At 28.6% G+C, this 18,468-nt stretch overlaps 2 protein-coding genes across 4 annotated transcripts; one reads left to right on the top strand and one right to left on the bottom strand.

Moving 5' to 3' along the window:
* Positions 1-4,706: 4,706 nt before the first annotated feature.
* Positions 4,707-9,950, bottom strand: LOC123268377 (retinoblastoma-like protein 2). 2 transcript variants are annotated; one of them, XM_044733388.1, is made up of 7 exons: positions 9,565-9,950; positions 8,715-9,246; positions 8,333-8,629; positions 7,827-7,931; positions 6,430-6,902; positions 5,005-6,351; positions 4,707-4,911 (listed from the first exon to the last, which is right to left on the bottom strand). In XM_044733388.1, exons 1-7 carry the CDS (start codon positions 9,700-9,702, stop codon positions 4,717-4,719), a joined length of 3,087 nt encoding a protein of 1,028 aa, XP_044589323.1. In that variant the 5' UTR covers positions 9,703-9,950; the 3' UTR covers positions 4,707-4,716. The 2 variants fall into 2 exon arrangements, with proteins under 2 accessions (XP_044589323.1, XP_044589324.1); XM_044733389.1 differs by lacking the exon at positions 7,827-7,931 and having other exon boundaries at positions 9,565-9,947.
* A 6,851-nt stretch (positions 9,951-16,801) lies between these two features.
* LOC123268376 (oligosaccharyltransferase complex subunit OSTC) lies at positions 16,802-18,455 on the top strand. 2 transcript variants are annotated; one of them, XM_044733386.1, is made up of 4 exons: positions 16,803-17,020; positions 17,264-17,337; positions 17,464-17,681; positions 18,050-18,455. In XM_044733386.1, the coding sequence occupies exons 1-4, from the start codon at positions 16,882-16,884 to the stop codon at positions 18,060-18,062; spliced, it is 444 nt and encodes a 147-aa protein (XP_044589321.1). In that variant the 5' UTR covers positions 16,803-16,881; the 3' UTR covers positions 18,063-18,455. The 2 variants fall into 2 exon arrangements, with proteins under 2 accessions (XP_044589322.1, XP_044589321.1); XM_044733387.1 differs by lacking the exon at positions 18,050-18,455 and having other exon boundaries at positions 16,802-17,020; positions 17,464-17,685.
* The last annotated feature ends 13 nt before the right edge of the window (positions 18,456-18,468 follow it).

Here is an 18,468-nt window from a genome sequence, read left to right as displayed (position 1 = left end):
CATTGTGTATTTCAATTTTTTAAAGTCCTAGTAAATAGATTTTACGAATTTCATTAAAAGTAAAATATTTTGTAACCGCGCACACTAAATACGTTCTAAAATTTTTTTTTTAATTTTTAAATTTACAATAAAATTTTTTTTAATTTCCGAAAATCATAAACAATCATATCGGTTACTCGGATTTTTTAATTTTTTTATTTTGTATCTTTTTGTAAAGAAAAAAAAAAATTTTTTTTCCTAATAGTCTTATGAACGTGGACTTGGCGCGACTTTTTTATAGTGAAACTGTTTTTGTTCGGATTTTACCTAACCCTGCAATAAATATACTTAAAACAGACACTTTGGCATGCTGGTCCGTGGTCGACATTAAGTTCGAATGTAATTTCAACCTTTCTGGATTAAGTTTATTGTCACTATTATCTACACAATAGTTAAATTTTTCTAAAATTTTCCATTTTACAGTTTTATTTTACTTTAAAAATCTTCCAGACTCCAGACGATAATAAATTGTATCTTGAGTTTTTGCCATTTTATAATCAGCAATCGTTTAAAACGTATATGGGTCATTTCTATGGGAACAAAATTTTTTAACTTTACGCTATGAAAATAAACGATTTTCTAAAAATCGAAAAGTTATTGGTTTCACCCCGATTTCTGGAAATCGAGTTCTCATCAGACCTCCACATTTTGTGCATATGTGTGTGTGCGTCAGAGGGATAAGAGTATAAATGTGGTTTGCGGCATTCGAAAAGGTTCTACCAAACTTAGATTTTTATGTATATTTGAACTGAGTTGGTAAAATAGATTTGGAGAAATCTCAAAAATAAAATTTTGAAAAAAACTTTTTAACTATTCGACCAACTAACACAAAAATAGAATTAACTTTTATTGATTAAAAAATTGATTAATTTTTTTGAGAGATATCGTTAATGAAACAGTTCGAAAAAATAGTTTTTTCAACAGAGCTCTCAAATTTTCCCTCAAAATAATTTTTTGTTCTCATACTTTTTTATCATATTGAAAAAAATACATTTAACTTTGCAAACTGTATAAAAATGCTGTTTTAGTAATGCGTTTTAGTAATGCATTTTAGTAATGCGTTTTTTTCAAAATTTTATTCAGGAGATATGGTAATTTAAAAATTTCAAGATAGATTTTTTTTTAACTGACTTTTGAATTTTCGGTCGAATCGAAATTTTATACTGAAACTTATTTTTTATACTTAATAAACTTCGTTGAATGCTACAAATCACATAAAAATTGCTTCATTTATCGTGGTCGAAAAATTTCAAAAAAGGGTTTTTTTTATTAATAACTTCTGAACTTCAGGATAAATCGATTTTCTGCACAAAAAATTTCTCTGTACTTGAAAATCTGTTTTTTAAATATTCCTCGTAAATTTATTCTTGGAGTAAGTTTTTTTAAGGTATTATTTTGATATGCTTATAATTTTTTTTTTAACCGAGTTAAAAACAAATAGGTATTTGAAAAACTATTTAAAAAATTTTTGTAAAATCGTTTCTTTGTACAATGATAGAAAAAATTCACCTGAATAAAAAAAAAAGAATCTTTAACCAAGACAATCATTTTGAAGAGTTTCATTGTTTTGAATTGAGAAGATAAATTTTTAAGTTTACTTAGTCCAAAAAATTTTTTGATTTACGATTTTTTCTCTTTAATCAAATTAATTTTTATGTCAATGAAAAAATATTTAAATTATTGACTTTAAAAATTTACTTACTTTTTAGGAGTGAAAAACAAGGCTCGACACCAGAGCTGAATGAAAATCGGTCAATTTGTTTCGAAGATACTGCAGCCTAATTTAGTTATGCAGATAATTTAATTATCTATCGAAGAGCGAAGCGTTTTTTTCAAAATTTTATCTCATTCATGAACAAAACTCGTTTGAAAATCAACTATCAACCGCTCTTAAATCTGAAAAATTTTCAAAAAAAATGGAATATAATTCTGTATAATTTTAAATTATCATTTACAGCTATGTATACTGAGAATTTTATAATAATGATTATCACTGGATTTCGATAATCTTCAAAATATTTGCATGATAGTAATCAGTAATGTAATTGTAGTGCTTGATAAAATATACAATTTTCTATTTTCATTTTTATGTCAATTAAAAATTATTGCACGACTCATGGATGCGAAGCATCAGAGAGTGCTTTACGATCGAAATTACTAGATTTTCGGAAGGACTAGCAATTAGAAAAAAAAAAATAATAACTTTTTAGTAAAATTTATAATTAGAAAAATGTTATATTAGTTTTTCTGAAAAATTCATAATTAAAAAAAAATATTTGTAAAACGTATTCGAGATGAATATTCTGAATACAAAATAGCAGTAATCATATTTTTTATAAATTAAATATAACAACTACGATTGTTATCAATCGATATGATCTATATTAACACTGGGACATATTTATTACTAAATATAGATTTCAAAAATTATTACCCGTTATACTGAGCTTAAATGAGATAATCGAGTTGTTTTTTCACATATGAGCTTGCTTCAGAACTAGACGTTTTTTTTAGTTCGATTTTCCTTTAAGCTCGCCTTAGAATTCATACTACCCCTAAGTTCAAGTATGCTTATTTTTATATTGCTACATGACATTTCTAAGAAAAATTTTGATGCTATAATTAATTTTAAAAATTTAAATAACATTTCATGTGTAATTATTTTTAAAGCACTTAACTTTATTCAGAGATGATGTTCATTATTATTTATTATAGTGACATAATAGTCAATAATAACCAAATTACTAATGTAATTTTATATAATTATGTGTAAACATATTGTGTATGCATATAGTTTTTTTTTTAACTCGAGTAGTAAGACTGCTTGATGTAGTTTGCCACAGACTATTATTTTTTCCATAATTTAAAATTTACTTGATAATATTAATGTAAAAACGCCTTTGAAAAATTTCCAAAAAATTTTTTGTCAATTTTATTACCTAGTTAAGTATCATACTTTTTTTTTTAATCTTAATTTATGTATTCATGAAGAATTTCTGCTAAATGTTTCCATTTACTCTGTAGAGAAAGACATTTTTCTTGGTAATTTTAATAATTATAATTCAAGAAATTATCTAACAAAGCGAAATTTATCTTGGACAAAGCAAAAATAAATTGAATTACAAAAATCAGTTTGATTTAAGAAAAATTTACTTTGTTCAAAATAATTTCGGTCTTTCTTGATTTTTCTTACTTCTTGGTTTATATAAATTTTTTTTTTTTTGTGTATAAGAAAAATGATACAATTAACGAATTCTACATTTTAACAGTTTATTTGAAAAAGAATATAATTTTTTTTCCATTTTAGGAAATAAAGATCTGTATGAAAAATCTAGTGTACCTGTAATATCCAACTACTTATAGAACTAAAAATCCGATAATCGAAAATAAGCATATTATTACATTGTAACTTTGAAGCAGATTGCAAAAAAATGGAAAATAACAAGATTTTAGAGCATGTCAAGTCCTATAAATAAGTCGGATAAATTAACTTCATAAGCGGAACAGCTTATGAAATATTGATTTCAAAAATTAATTTTTAATGAAGATTCAATTTAAGAAGTTTTTTTACAAAACTCAGATCAACTATTCAAACCCATAATTATATTTAGTTATTGTGTGAATTATTTCAACAGTCCATGAAATATACTGAAAAATGTCTTTCAAATACTACATTTTTTCCAGATACATACTTAATTACAGATGTTCATAAGAAAATATTATTAACCACTTAATGATTAGGCCTTAATTGATAAACTTAAAAAATTTTTGAGAACGAAAAAATAAAAAAGAAGTAACTAGTTATTTTATTTTATTCATGTGATTATTTTTCGTGGAATGACATAAATATGATATAAAAATTTTCTTATTTATTTTGAGTACTTTTAAAGTATCAGTTTCTCTGTCATGATCGTTATGTTTATAAATTTAAACTATTGTTGACGATTTTGAAGATTTATTAGTAGATAAAGTATTAAAAAAAATCTTATTTTTCGTTATAATCACTTAATTTATTATTATAGTTTGCTATTTACATGTTAATAACACTATCAATGTAAGAAATTGAATATAATATAAATTTCGCAATAAAGTAAATCAAATTAACGAAAATTTGAACTTTACCATAAATTTTATACGCATTAAAATTAAACCATCGAATATTTGAAAACTGAGATCATATATTTTTAATTTAAAAATTTAATTGTCAAGCAAAATGTAAGGCTCATACATACTTATCCACATACAAATATCAAAAATTATTGATACAGTTTTAACAAGTTAAATTTTTAGCATAATTTTAAATCTTGAAAGCCTGCTTGACTAATAAAAAAGTCAATTTCAAATTATAATATTAGTCAATTGTTAATTATTTGATTTAATTAAAATTTTTTATTTTATACTTTTTAAAATCAAATTACAAATAAACTAAAGACTTGAAATTAAAACTTTTGGTTGAGAATCAACCAAGAATAAACGGTAATGGTTGCAAATGAAAATATTAAACGGAGTCATAGATTTTACTAATAAGAGCCAAAAGAAATATAATAATGTACCTTTAAATACATCGCGTGAGTGTATCTTTTAAAACTAAAAAATAATTGTTGAAAATAGATCTATTGAAATTAATGATTAAGAGAAATAATTTGTCCTTATGATTTTTGTGAATCTATTGAATATTTACTGGTTTTGAGTTCGACGTTCCCCAATTAAATTTTCAATTTTTTTAGCAAGAAATGGAGTGGTGAGACTCTTCTTTGTTGGTGAATGACTTTCTTTAGTTGTATCAATGTCCATTTCTTCGGATAAAAGTCGTTTCCCTACAGATTTTCGCGCGTCAACAGATATCATCATTCGGTTGATAGCTTCGAGATCCTAATGAAAATAAATATAAATTAAAATTTTATTCATATAATTACATAAAATTAACAATTTATCTTTTACATGACTGATCAATCAAATACTTACTTTGGCAGGGCTGCGACTAAAACAGTAACTTAATTGTGGAGCAGGTGATGCAGTAATAGCCTTAGGATCAAGTGTTCTGGTTAAAACACTGTTACTTACACGTCTAATAGGTGAATTTATCGCAGAATTGCTTTTCGGTAGAGGACTGAGTGGAAGAGTAGAGTTATTGCCACGAGACAAATTAGCAACCTCTTTAACTTGAGGAACGTAGATTGTGTTATAAAATTTGATAAGATCACCGCGACATTCATCACCAAAGCTTTGGGAAGTTCCTGCCATGTTGGATGGTGTTGGTGGGGTTGCATTATGAGTATCAACTTCCATAGAATCAGAATCAACATTAGTGTCATTCTTGTTTGAATTTTTGTCATTGTTTGCATTTTTAGATATAAGTACAGATCTATAAATGTGCGATTCAGCTTGTGGTTGCAATCGATAACAACGCATTATTTCAGTAAATGTATTACGTTCAATTTTAACAAGCTTACAAACAATGTAGACTGCGCACATAAGTATTTGATCTAAATGTCGATCTTTCATTAATTCTGTACGATCTTTTATTGAGTACTCAAAAATAGTCCAAATTTTTTTCTTAATATCAATATCTGTTACTAAAAGTGAATTGCAGAGACTTTGCATTCGAATTGATCCAAGGATATAAAATTTTCTGAAAAACAATGCAACAGATCCAGTTTTTCGTGATTTATTAGACTCACGATTAACGTTAACCAGTGCTGTAGTATTAGATGATCTCATTTGTGCAGTATCTGGGATAACATAGACACGAGACTCAGAATCAATTATGATTTTTTGGGAACACTTATCTTTGAGAATACTTTGTCCACTGCTTTTGGATGGGTCATTAAATAACCGTTTTTTTGCTACACCAGATGAAGTTACCGGAGATTGAAATCTTTCGGAAGCTGATGAGATCGGACTTTGCTGAGTATCATGATTTGTTCCTCTATCTAATGCCACTCTTCTCAATGTCGCTTGATTCGATGGGTTTGAATCTAAAGAATCTAACATGCCTGGAAGAATAACTTCTTCACAACTCGGTACCCCACCGGGAGTATTTTCAATTGCTTGCCATAAAGGACTACTAGATTTCCACGCTTGTGTCTCAAGAATTTTTTCTTCAATATCATTAAGATGTTTAACAACTTCTCTCGGCAGATGTTCTTCACGAACAGTTACTTCAATTACTTTATAAAAATTATAAGGCTCCAGATTGAGAGCTTTTAAAATCCATGGAAAAATACGATCTGTATTTTTGTATGACCAAATTACTATTTCTATAGAGCATGCGAACAAACATAAAAGGAAAACTTCATTCAGTAAAAGATTCTGAAATAAAAAAAAATCTATTATAATATTTGTCGTTAAGAAGTATAACTTAAATATTGTTATTTCATTAAAACTTACCGTAATATCATAGTCAGGCTTTATTTTTTTCTCATAACTTAGAATAGATTCTAAAATTTTATAAAATAATGTTTGACCAAGTATGAGTCTCTTTTTACCAAAATCTAAACTGAGAGATTCAGCATCTTCTACATTTTGAGTGTAAGAAACATAAAATTTTTCACTGAATTCTTCAACTTTAGTTTCAACGAAACTTTTGACATCAGTTGAACAGCTTCTGTACATTTCAAGTAACACTTCATTGGGAGCAGCTTGCCGTCCGGCAAGAAGTGCTTGTAAACGACTTACACTCTGAGTTGCTGTTGTGATAGGAGTAATATGCGGCATATCTTTATTTTTAAGATATTTACGTCCGGTAAGAGGAGTTGGTGGTGCCAAATCACGTATTTGCTCTCTTTTTAGTTGGAATTGTTCTTGCAAATCTATGTTCAACATTTTTGTTGGAGATCCAATATTATCACTTGCGTCTGCACCTATAATTAGTAATATATTAACTTTCTTTGAAACTGCATCAAATCATTTTTATACTTGAAAATAAAATACGAAACACTTATTTTTTTTATTTGTTTTGTTAAAACAATCTCAAAATTTATACGCCCATTTTTTTTTTTTTTTAAATCTAGGTCTGAAGATAAACAATGTTAGTCGCCTAGTGTTTAGATTATTACGGTTTGAAAATATCAAAACGATAAATCGAGATTATTGATACGACATTCAAATAATTTTTTGTTTGTAAAATATAGTTTAATTCCATAACAAAATATATATTTTAATTTCAAAAATATTTTCCTGCAGAAATCTTTATTGATTGTATATCATACTATTCTCATCTCGGTTAAGATCGATAAAAAGATTACGATTAATTTTTCAGAATCTACAGATGAACTTGAATAATTTTCATAAAATAGTTCAAAATCATTATCACAGTTTATTTAACTCGTATTTTATAATGAATATTTTCAAGTATAATATTATTATATAATTTCTGCAATTTCTTTCTTTTTCACTAACATTCAAGTTACGAAATAGAATGTGATAAATTTCAAAAAATTAAAAAACTTGAAAGTATCAAATTATTGTAAAACTAAATAACTCCAGCTCTTTACATAAACAAAAAATGCAATATACTAAAATAATTTAGTTTTACAATTATGTAAAAAATGGTCCATCCGAATATTAAGATTTAAGAAAAGCATTGTGTTTTTCTTTTTTAGATATATGTGGGCTATTAATTATGATTATGATAAATTCATTTCTCTAGAATTTCTGTTTAGAGTATAAAATACCACACTAAGAGTCACCTATTCACTCAAACATAACAACGATGTGGTTGATTACGATGATAGTTTAAATGATTTGGCCAATGCTCAATTGAATTACCGTTTGACAAAACCTACCTTCAAGTATATTGTTCCTGGCAAATTTAGTTCTCGAAATAATATCACAGTCGCTAACAAGTATTGAATTTGATATCCCATTCAGTTTAACTCTTCTCCATTCAGCTGGACAGTGTAGATATTTACATAATAAAGCAGAGCCAGTGCAGGTAAATGAGTATTAATAAATATTAAGCAAATTGAAAATAATAAATTGTAAAAAAGAAAAAACCAATCAGCAAATGAATGTAAGAAATTTTAAAACCAATAAACTGGCTATTTTATCGTATGATTTTAAAACTATGAAGAATAAAAAAACATGCTGATTAAATCAAGCTACGATCATAAAATTGAATAAGCTTTTTTTTTTTACAGGAATTAATTCCTATACTCATCAAGTACTCCGGGCAAATCGTTTTTTTTCTTTAACAGTAATCAAAGAAATGTTAACCTTAAAGTATTTCCATTCATACATTAAATCCAATTCTAATAAACTATTCGAGTATGTGATAGACCAAAATGCTTACCAAGAAAAATTCTCTCGTCGAAATCTCCCATATTCAGGACATGTTGTTCATAAACTCTGTTTAGAGATTTATGGTTGCTCTCAAAATTGGCAGCCTCAAGAATACCAGAAAAATTTGACTGGTCACCTCGTAGAATTTTTTCGGTGAAGAGTTTGTTAAGGTGAGCTTTCAGAGAATATTCTTTTATAACTTTAGCTTCCACAGCGATAGCGTCATGTTGTTCACACAATAAATTGACGATACAATTGGCAGTTTGTGGAGGCTCAAAGTTCTCGTCATTAAAATTTTGGGGTAAGCCTGAAAATTAATGATAGTTAATTAGCATTTTTTAAAATAAAATAGCCATTACGTTAAATTACATAAAATAATAATGAAAAATTACCAGGAAAGTTAGGATTCAACAGATCTTTTCGACCAGCAAGCAATGCATTACTATAGACAAAGTCACAGCATACTAACAAAAGATGATAAGAGTTAACAAGATCATCAGATATTTCAGGGAAAGCACCCTTAACACAAATAAAAAGTGTCCAACAAAATTCAAAAACTTTTGAAGGAGTACAAGGCGCTGATTTATGTCTTCTTGCTCTTTGGGGTCTTGAAGAGTCTTCTACTGGGTTTCTAAATATAAATGAGAAAATTGGCTGATATTTTTTGAATATGATCATTGATACCGTAAAATTACGTTCAATTTTATCAATCTTTGATCTAAAACTTTGAGACATATGGGCCATGTCAGCCCATGATTTACAATTTGAAAAAAACTGTATTAATGGCAATTTGCATAATTTCAGCAGGCGAGTTAGAGAAATAGGATTCCCTTCAACATTAGATCCAGTTCTGCCGGCCGAGGGCGTAGAGGATTCACGACACGCCACGTATACAGCACATACAATCCAGTGCATCGGATTACCCTGGAAAAAAACAAACATCAATGATTTGTAACTTGAATTACTATTAATATTTAAGTAATTTATACTCTACTCAAAAACATAAACAGAGTATTAATGAGCTGAATTCAATATTAAATATATTTAGCTGTAGATTATAATATTATCAGCTAATGAAAGGTTATTATTTTAAGGTATGACAAGATGTATACATTCGACACCATCAAATAAATATCATAACATTCTGATTAAATGTTGATTAATAATTGATATAATAATTTTAATAAAAAGAATTAATGACCAGAAAATTACATGCTAAAATAAAGCATTAGTTAACAGTACCTCAAGAGTATAATTTTGACGAATAGTCAAGTATGATTTCCATGCTTCAGTAGCTGCTGTTGCATCCATGTTAAGCTTTTGGCATAATTCTTGATGCCTACTATATGGATAATCTTCAAGATCGTCTGATTGACCCATTTTTCTTATAAAATTAATGTGTGAACACTGATAAACACGATAAAATTACACTTATGCGAAGTGCACCATGCAATACCACAAACCACAATATACTAACAAGATGTCTTGGCGGGAATTGCTAAAAGCCTGCCATCTTTCCTAAATTGGCGGGAAAGATGTTGTATAGTACAGAGTCATAACATCCGTGTTCACTATACTTACTATATGTGATATTTCAATAAATGCAATTACGTAATTTCTAGACTCATTTAAAGCTAAATTTTCATTTTTTTACTTACGTTAATAATCTTACAATACAATAAATTTCGTAAGCATTTTCGGATAAATAAATGTTTTAACACACGTAGTTTCAGTTCAGATTTCCCGCGCAATATTGATCATTGTTAGTTTTTTGAGCAATATTTATTTACATCGTTTCTTCAATTTTTTATTTTAAAAATCAATCAAAATTAAAAATCTATTTAAATTATTATCGATATCTTCATCTTAACTTAATTTTATTAATTACTGAATAGAAAGAAAAATGACGTCACAGAAGACGTCCTTAGTTGTGTAGCTGTAACTCAATCACAGGCTGGCTATAATCACGGATCTCTGCTAAACGAAGATTTTTTTTTATTTGATTGATGAAAACGCATGCGCATATTATGGACAGTCTTAACATGTTATGCCTCCATCTAGTGGATATTAATTTATTAATTTATTTTGCTCGAAAATTCAACTATTGTCCATTCGCCCAAGAGTATTATAGTTGGATTAGCGAGTCTTTGCGCTTCGGGTATTTTTGGTTTTTGCCCCCACCATCTCAAGTATATGCTTAAAAAATATTTAATGCATATGATTAGGGTAGACCTCTATCGCCCACAAATGAATTGGCTACACTGTCGATGGAGTAGATCCCAATTGCCCAGATTTGAATATCCCAGAATCCGATCACTTATATTATCGATGACATGAATTTTCGATGGGATAGAATTCCGATTACCCTAAGTTCCGATGACACAGATTCCGATTGCCCAGAATCCCGATATTATTAATCCCGATGACCCTGAATTTCAATTAATTAGAATCCCTATTGCCTCAAATTCCGATAATACCAATCCCGATTGCCTAGAATCCTGATATTGTTGATCCCGATTACCCTGAATTTTTGTCGGATAGAATCCCGATGATACAGACGTGAGTCACGTGAGCATTATGCAGGGTTAAAAATTTTTAATTCTCATCCACTCTATAAAATTATCGAGTTTATGGCAATATCTTGTATTGGTAAAACTGAGATCAGAGTAGAGCGTGAACTTAGTTATAGTGAAGGTAAATATATTTATGATGGTTAGTAGTGACAGCTTGTAAACATTAGGTGAGATTATAAATTTAAGTAAAATAAAAAAAAAAAAAAAAAAAATTAACGATCAATAAAATTAAAATTATGATCGGGATAAGTTTTTTAAAAAATCTAAATGTTGATAATAATTATAATTTACCTCAAAATTAATCAGTTAAAAGCTACTCCAAATTTTCCATATTTTTTTTTTTTTAAGTAATATAGCTACTATTAAAATTTTTATTTTTTAAATTAGTCCATAAAATTACAATAAATATTATTTTTTAAATTTTATTCAAAAATGTCGAATGATAAAAAAATATTAAAATATAATTCTAAAATTTTTTCTTAATGTATTAAATTATTATTAATATACTAAAATATAAAAACAAAAATATTTAACCAAATCTATTCCAAACAGGCCTTCTACGACCAATAATTACCTAGCCTCCGTGAACGTGAAAATCAATTGATTCGTTCGTGAGTTATCGTGCCCCGGCGGATCCGAATCACGGTAAAATACCGTAATTAAAGTGATTAACGGTGAATTCACGGTGAAAACCTGTAATTCGGTTATTTACCGAACTTTTCGGTAAAAAAACGGTAAAGTCACCGTGTTTTCACGGTAATTCACGGTGAATTCACCGAAATTTACGGTGAAATTTTTATGAAACACCGTAAAATCACCATAATTCTTCAAAATTTCAAATCACGGTAAAATGAAACGATTACGGTGAATTTACGGTAAAATAGTGTATTTCCCTGAAACACCGTGCCGTTACCTTTTCATGTAATTTTGAGTTTCGTGGACATAATGTCTTATCCCGTAAATTTTGTTTAGCTGAAACTGAACATCGTCATTATTCTTGCGAAATCATGGGCCATCAATTGTTTATAGCCATTTATTTAAACAATTGTTAAAAAAAAAACATATTTTTACTAAAGAAATAGTTTTTTTTATTTCGAACAATTTTAAGGCAAAAGTTGCTCTTATAAAATTTGCGTATAGTTAAGAATTTTTGAGTTTTGAATTTTTTTTAATTTGAAATACATATTTTTTCACAATTTTAAAGATTAATTACAAAAGGAAAAATTATTTAACATTAAAATAAATATGTATGAATGTAAAGAAGATCACCGAAAGTTGCTATTCGAAATCTAAAATGCGGTTGTTGTTTGTTCATAATACAAAAACAGAGCAATCAAAGTTGGTCCATTTGACAAGTAACTCGCTACAATTGGCGGCGCATACGCAAAGCGAGCATCCATTGCTTTTTTTTCTCTCAAGCGTTTTATATAAATAATATATAATGACAAAACTTTCGTCTTCAGATTATCAAAAATATTTCAAAAAAAATATTCGTTGTAAATTAAGCATCCTATTGATTATCTGTTGTACTGTCTAATCGAAGTATTAGTGGCATATTTACAAAAAAAAAAAAAAACACAAGCAGCATGTGATAATGTTTTCTTTTTATAGCTTTCGGAAAATAATTTTTCATTTGATAAATTCATTGTTACTGCTCGAGGAAAAGAAGTTATTTATAAGTATACAAAATTGTTTATAAATAATTGTATAATTTTGTATCACAAAAAAAAATGACAAAAAAATTTGTTGAATTTTAAGAAAACAAGTTTAAAAGCATCAGAAAAAGAAATTTTGAATGCGAGCGCTAAAAATTTAGTGATAAAAAAAATCACGGCTTACGCCAGAGCTTTAAATAAAATACAGTGGAATCACTGTAATTTTTGGTGAAATCACCGTGATTTTACCGTAAATCGCGGTGATTTTACCGTAAACCACGGTGATATCACCGTAAATTCCGGTAAATCGGATCCACCAGGGTGGTCAAAAGAAAACCGAAAAGAGTGTTTTTTCGGAATTCCTTGTTCGATCAATTAAAACTTAAAGATCCTTACAAGGCTTTAAAAATTGCGTTGAATGCCACCAAGAACGTGAAAATCGGTTGATTCGCTCAAAAGTTATATAGTGTTTTATTATGAGTGTGAAATCAGCTGACATCCGACAATTGAAAACTTTAACAAACGATATTTTCATGAAAATATCGATTAGCACCATTTTTCAAAGTGATGACGTGTATTTGAATTGTCTGCAAGAGCATTTTTTCGAAAATTTATTAAATTCGTTATTTGAGCTGCAATTTTGAAATTAAATTTTTGTTTGGAAATATTAGAAATATATATTTATCAAAATCGATGAAATTCAACTCTTTTAAATTTTTTTCCTTCATTTTCAAGAGCATTTTTTCATACAACTCCCAAAATGGCTAGAATCGATTTTAAGCTTTCACGACTAAAAAAATGGTTAAAACAAAAAAAAATAAAAAATGCTCTTGTAGATTTGATCAAAACCTACAAGAGCATTTTTTTATTTTTATAACCTCTCGTGGAAATAATAACTCTTATCCGACAAATTTAAATTTTCACATATAAGCGTGCAAACACTCTCTAAAAATATAAAAATATGTAGATTTTGTTTATTTTTTGGAAACTTAAAAGAGCATTTTTGTAAAAAAAATTTTTTTTTTTATTTTAACAAAAATATATCAAAAAATGATTTTTTTTTCGGTCAAATACTTGTGTATGAAGACTAGACACAGATTGAAAATTTTTTTTCTGAATATTTGCACGTTTCAAGCAAAACTATGTCGATTTCCGAAAAAAAATTTTTGTTTACTCCCTTACGGCTCTCAGTACCCAGCTTAGGAGCCATAAGAGATATAACAAAGACAAATTTTCATGGAATTAAAAAAAGCGAAAAACCCATAATTGTCCGGGAAGTAACTGTTTGGTTACCTCTTAAATGAAAATTGACCACAATCAGAAAAAAAATCTCTAAATTTCTACAAAGTCATCGTTTGGAGCTTGCAATTTTTTGTGACACGTGAACATTTACGTTATCCAATGAAAAAAATCAACAGACCCCTAATTGCCCCAGAAGTAACCGTTCAGCTTACCCCTGAGACTGAAAATTGGCATAAAAGTCCTAAAAACATCTTTAAAATTTTTCGTTGATACCAGACATCTTTTATATTACGCAAACAACTACTCCACACATTTTAAAAAATGAACAGATTCCTAACGACCTGTTTTAACTCTAAAAACTTTCAGATTTTTTTTCTGATTGTGGTCAATTTTCATTCTTAGGGGTAGCCAAACGGTTACTTCCCGGACAAATATGGGTTTGTCGATTTTTTTAATTCCATGGAAAATTTGTCTTTGTTATATCTCTTATGGCTGCTATGGTGGGTACTGAGAGCCGTAAGGGAGTAAAAAAAAACTTTTTTTCGGGAATCGACATAGTTTTGCTTGAAACGTGCAAATATTCAGAAAAAAAAAATTCCAATTTGTGTCTAGTCTCCATACACAAGTACTTGACCGAAAAAAAATCATTTTTTGATATATTTTTGATAAAATAAAAAAAAATTTTTTTTTCTAAAAATGCTCTTTTGAGTTTCCAAGAAATAAACAAAATCTACATATTTTTATATTTTTAGAGAATGTTTGCACGCTTATATGTGAAAATTTAAATTTGTCGGATAAGAAAAATATTATTTCCACGAGAGGTTATAAAAATAAAAAAATAAAAAAATGCTGTTGTAGGTTTTGATCAAATCTACAAGAGCATTTTTTATTTTTTTTTTGTTTTAACCATTTTTTTAGTCGTGAAAGCTTAAAATCGATTCTAGCCATTTCGGGAGTAATATGAAAAAATGCTGTTGAAAATAAAAAAAAAAAATTAGGAAAACGGTTGACCCTAAAGGCCATCCCTGCAACTTCCCGCTAATTCCGTTAATACCTGGCCGCTTTTTTGAGCTCTTCGAGCTCAAAAGTACAATCTGTGTGTTGTTTTAAGCTCTCCGAGCTCAAAAAGATACCTTTTCTATGCTTTTGAGCTCTTTGAGCTCAAAAGTCTGATAGAAGTTTCATGGAACACTATTTTTTGAATGTTCATACCGCAATAACTTTTGAATGAATGAACCGATTTTTACGCGGTTGGCGGCATTCTACGTAGTTTTTTAAGCCTTATAAATAATTTCTAAGTTTCAATTGGTCAAACTAGAAATTTCGGAGTAACTCTGAAAAAACACTTTTTTCGGTTTTCTTTCGTTCACGATATCTCTCGAACGAATCAACCGATTTTGACCAGCTTGGTGGCAATCGACGTGGTTTTATGATGTTAAGAGCTGATTAGTTTTTGGAATCGATCGGTAGAGCTGTTTGAAAGTTATTCCAAAGAATGTCGAAGTTATGTTGAAAAAATCCTTATTTCCAAATATTTCGTCGAGGATATCTCTCGAACTAATCAACCGATTTCCACGTTTTCGGCGGCAATCGACGCGGTTTTTTAACCTCTAAAATTATTCTATATCATCAAAAACGATCCGAGAAGAAATGACGAAGTTATGTGAAAAAAACAGTTTTTTCGGTTTTTTTCGGTTTTATTTCGTTCACGCTATCTCTCGAAAGAATCAACCGATTTTGACCGGATTAGCGCCGATCGGCGTGGTTTTTTGACGTTAAGAGCTGATTAGTTTTTGAAATTGATCGATCGAGCCGTTTAAAAGATATTCCAAAACCACTTTCAAAAATGATTTTTTCTAATTTTTTTAGATTTTTCAAAAATTTCTCAAAATCTATCGGTCCGAATCGGTTCAAATTCTCAGGAAATCTAAGTTTGGCGAAGCCCTTTCGAATGGCGCCAACCGCGATGAAATCGGTCAAGCTGTTCAAAAGTTATAAGTGATTCACATACTTACACACACACACACACACACACACACACACACACACACACACACACACACACACACACACACACACACACACACACACACACACACACACACACACACACACACACACACACACACACACACACACACACACACACACACACACACACACACACACACACACACACACACACATACATACATACATACAGACATAGTGACAACCTCGCGGGGATAGTCAGGGAAGCTTCCTGTGACCTTCAAACGTCGAGATCTGATGAAAACTCGATTTTTGCAAAACGGGGTGAAAACAATAACTTCCCGATTTTTGAAAATCTGAGATTTTTAGCGGGAAGTTAAAACTTTAAAATAGTTGAATTTCATCGATTTTGATAAATATATATTTCTAATATGTATTTCCAAACAAAAATTTAATTTCAAAATTGCAGCTCAAATAACGAATTTAATAAATTTTCGAAAAAATGCTCTTACAGACAATTCAAATACACGCCATTATCACTTTGAAAAATTGTGCTAATCGATATTTTCATGAAGATATCGATTGTTAAAGTTTTCAATTGTCGGATGTCGGCTGATTCACACTCATGTTTTATTAAACCTTTCTCAGACTTTTGAACTCGGAGAGAATTAGCGGGAAGTTGCCGGGATGGCCTGTAGGGTCAATCGTTTTTCGAATTTTTTTACTTAAATTTTACGACCAATTTTCAACTATACTAGAGCATTCGTTCGAGGTGTCTTGCATTACCCAATAGCTTTAATAAAATATGATAAGTTTCAATCGTAATTGGACTATATATTATTATTATTTATTTGTAATTGGATTTAAGGTTCTAAATTTAATAGAAATAATTTTTTTGAAAATTCTCAGTAAACATCGCCATTTTGTTTTTAGTCAATCGACTAAACAATCGAATTGTCAGAAAGAATCGACCCAAACAATCGAATAAACAGCAGGAAAAGATCGATTCTTGTAAGAATCGATTTTGAATTCATACTGTAGGTAGTACTGGTAGTAGTGATTGTAAATGACAGTGTTGAGTGTGCTGAAAGGATAATATAAAAAACTAGGTGTTAACAATGGATTTAGTATACAGAGTACCATTTTTGGTTCTTGAAGTGCCAAATTTAAAATTAAAAAAACCCTCATGGTTTGTTAAACCTAGTGCAATGGTTGTTTTTTCAATCATTCTTTTATCTTATTTTATGGTCACTGGAGGTTAGTGTCATACAGTATCCACGTATACAAATATTTCCATCATAATTATACCGGTTTTTTTTTTTATAGTACTTTTCAATTTTTTTATTATAAAAACTGTAAAACTAAAAAAAAGTTGAATAAAAATGTTTATTTAATTTCTCTAAGCTATATGTTAGATAACAATTTATTTCATGAAAAATAAAATCTTACTTTTGAATGATGAAGGATCCAATCAGTTTAATTGACGTTACTATTTTTTAGGTATTATTTATGATGTAATTGTGGAACCACCTAGTGTTGGATCAACGACTGATGAACATGGTCATACAAGGCCTGTGAGTAATTTTTGGTTTCATCTGTTATTGTTAATATAAATTACATATATTTATGGAGTAAATTAATATGAGAAAAAAACAAGTAAGAAATATTCAAAAAATTTAATTTTATCAAATGACTTTCAGGTAGCATTCATGCCATATCGCGTCAACGGTCAATATATTATGGAAGGTTTAGCCTCGAGTTTTTTGTTTACTCTTGGAGGACTTGGTTTCATAATACTTGATCAGACACACTCACCTTCAACTCCAAAATTGAATAGAATTCTTCTGATGAGTGTTGGTTTTATTTGCATCATTGTATCTTTTATCACTTGTTGGATTTTTATGCGTATGAAGCTTCCGTAAGTACTCCAATGACTTGTAGTCTTTTCTTAAAATATTTATAAGTATTATTTGAGGTAAGTTTGGAAGTCTCGGGTACACTCTGTTTCTAGCCATGAATCAAGATGGTTTTAATTTTTTTAAGCATTCGCTTATTTTTTCCTCGAAGATCACCAATCAATCAATAAAAAAATGAATAACATCAATATTTTTTATTTAAAATAAAATTTTATCAGAATCATAAAAGTTCGAAAATTCGAACTTTTTAAAAACTTTTAAATTTCATGTTTTGTTTTTAAATGTAAAATCTGAAAAAAAAAAATACTAGAATTCGCTCTACTTGTTTCGATAAATTAACATAATTAATTTTAATTTTATTTTATTACAGTGGATACTTCTAGTGGTAAATCCCAAGACCGTGGATTGTCTTGAAGCATTCTACAATCGATCATACTTCCATTGGTAAGCTTTTATAATTATTCATTGAAATGAATGATTAAAAAACAGTGACTATGAAAAATAAAGGAAATTTTTTTTCTTAGTTATCCATTACATATTTTTTTTGTCTAAAACTTACACTCTATTGAAATAAATTATAAGATATTTGATTTTTATACTGAAAAAATTTCTTGCTCTACGATTAATTAATTTGTATATAAATATCTATATATATTATTACCAATATCACGAATGGTTATTGAATGTGTTATAATGTAGTAGTAAGATTAAGGGTATGTAAATATTGTTTGAGTCGAATAGTTTTAAAAAGAATATAGGGTTTTGTGAAGTACCTATATGGATTGATTT

This window comes from Cotesia glomerata, linkage group LG7, assembly GCF_020080835.1.
Source record: "Cotesia glomerata isolate CgM1 linkage group LG7, MPM_Cglom_v2.3, whole genome shotgun sequence".
Lineage (NCBI taxonomy): Eukaryota > Metazoa > Arthropoda > Insecta > Hymenoptera > Braconidae > Cotesia > Cotesia glomerata.
The sequence above is the reverse complement of the archived record's forward strand: the minus strand, read 5'-3'. Positions and strand labels throughout refer to the sequence as shown.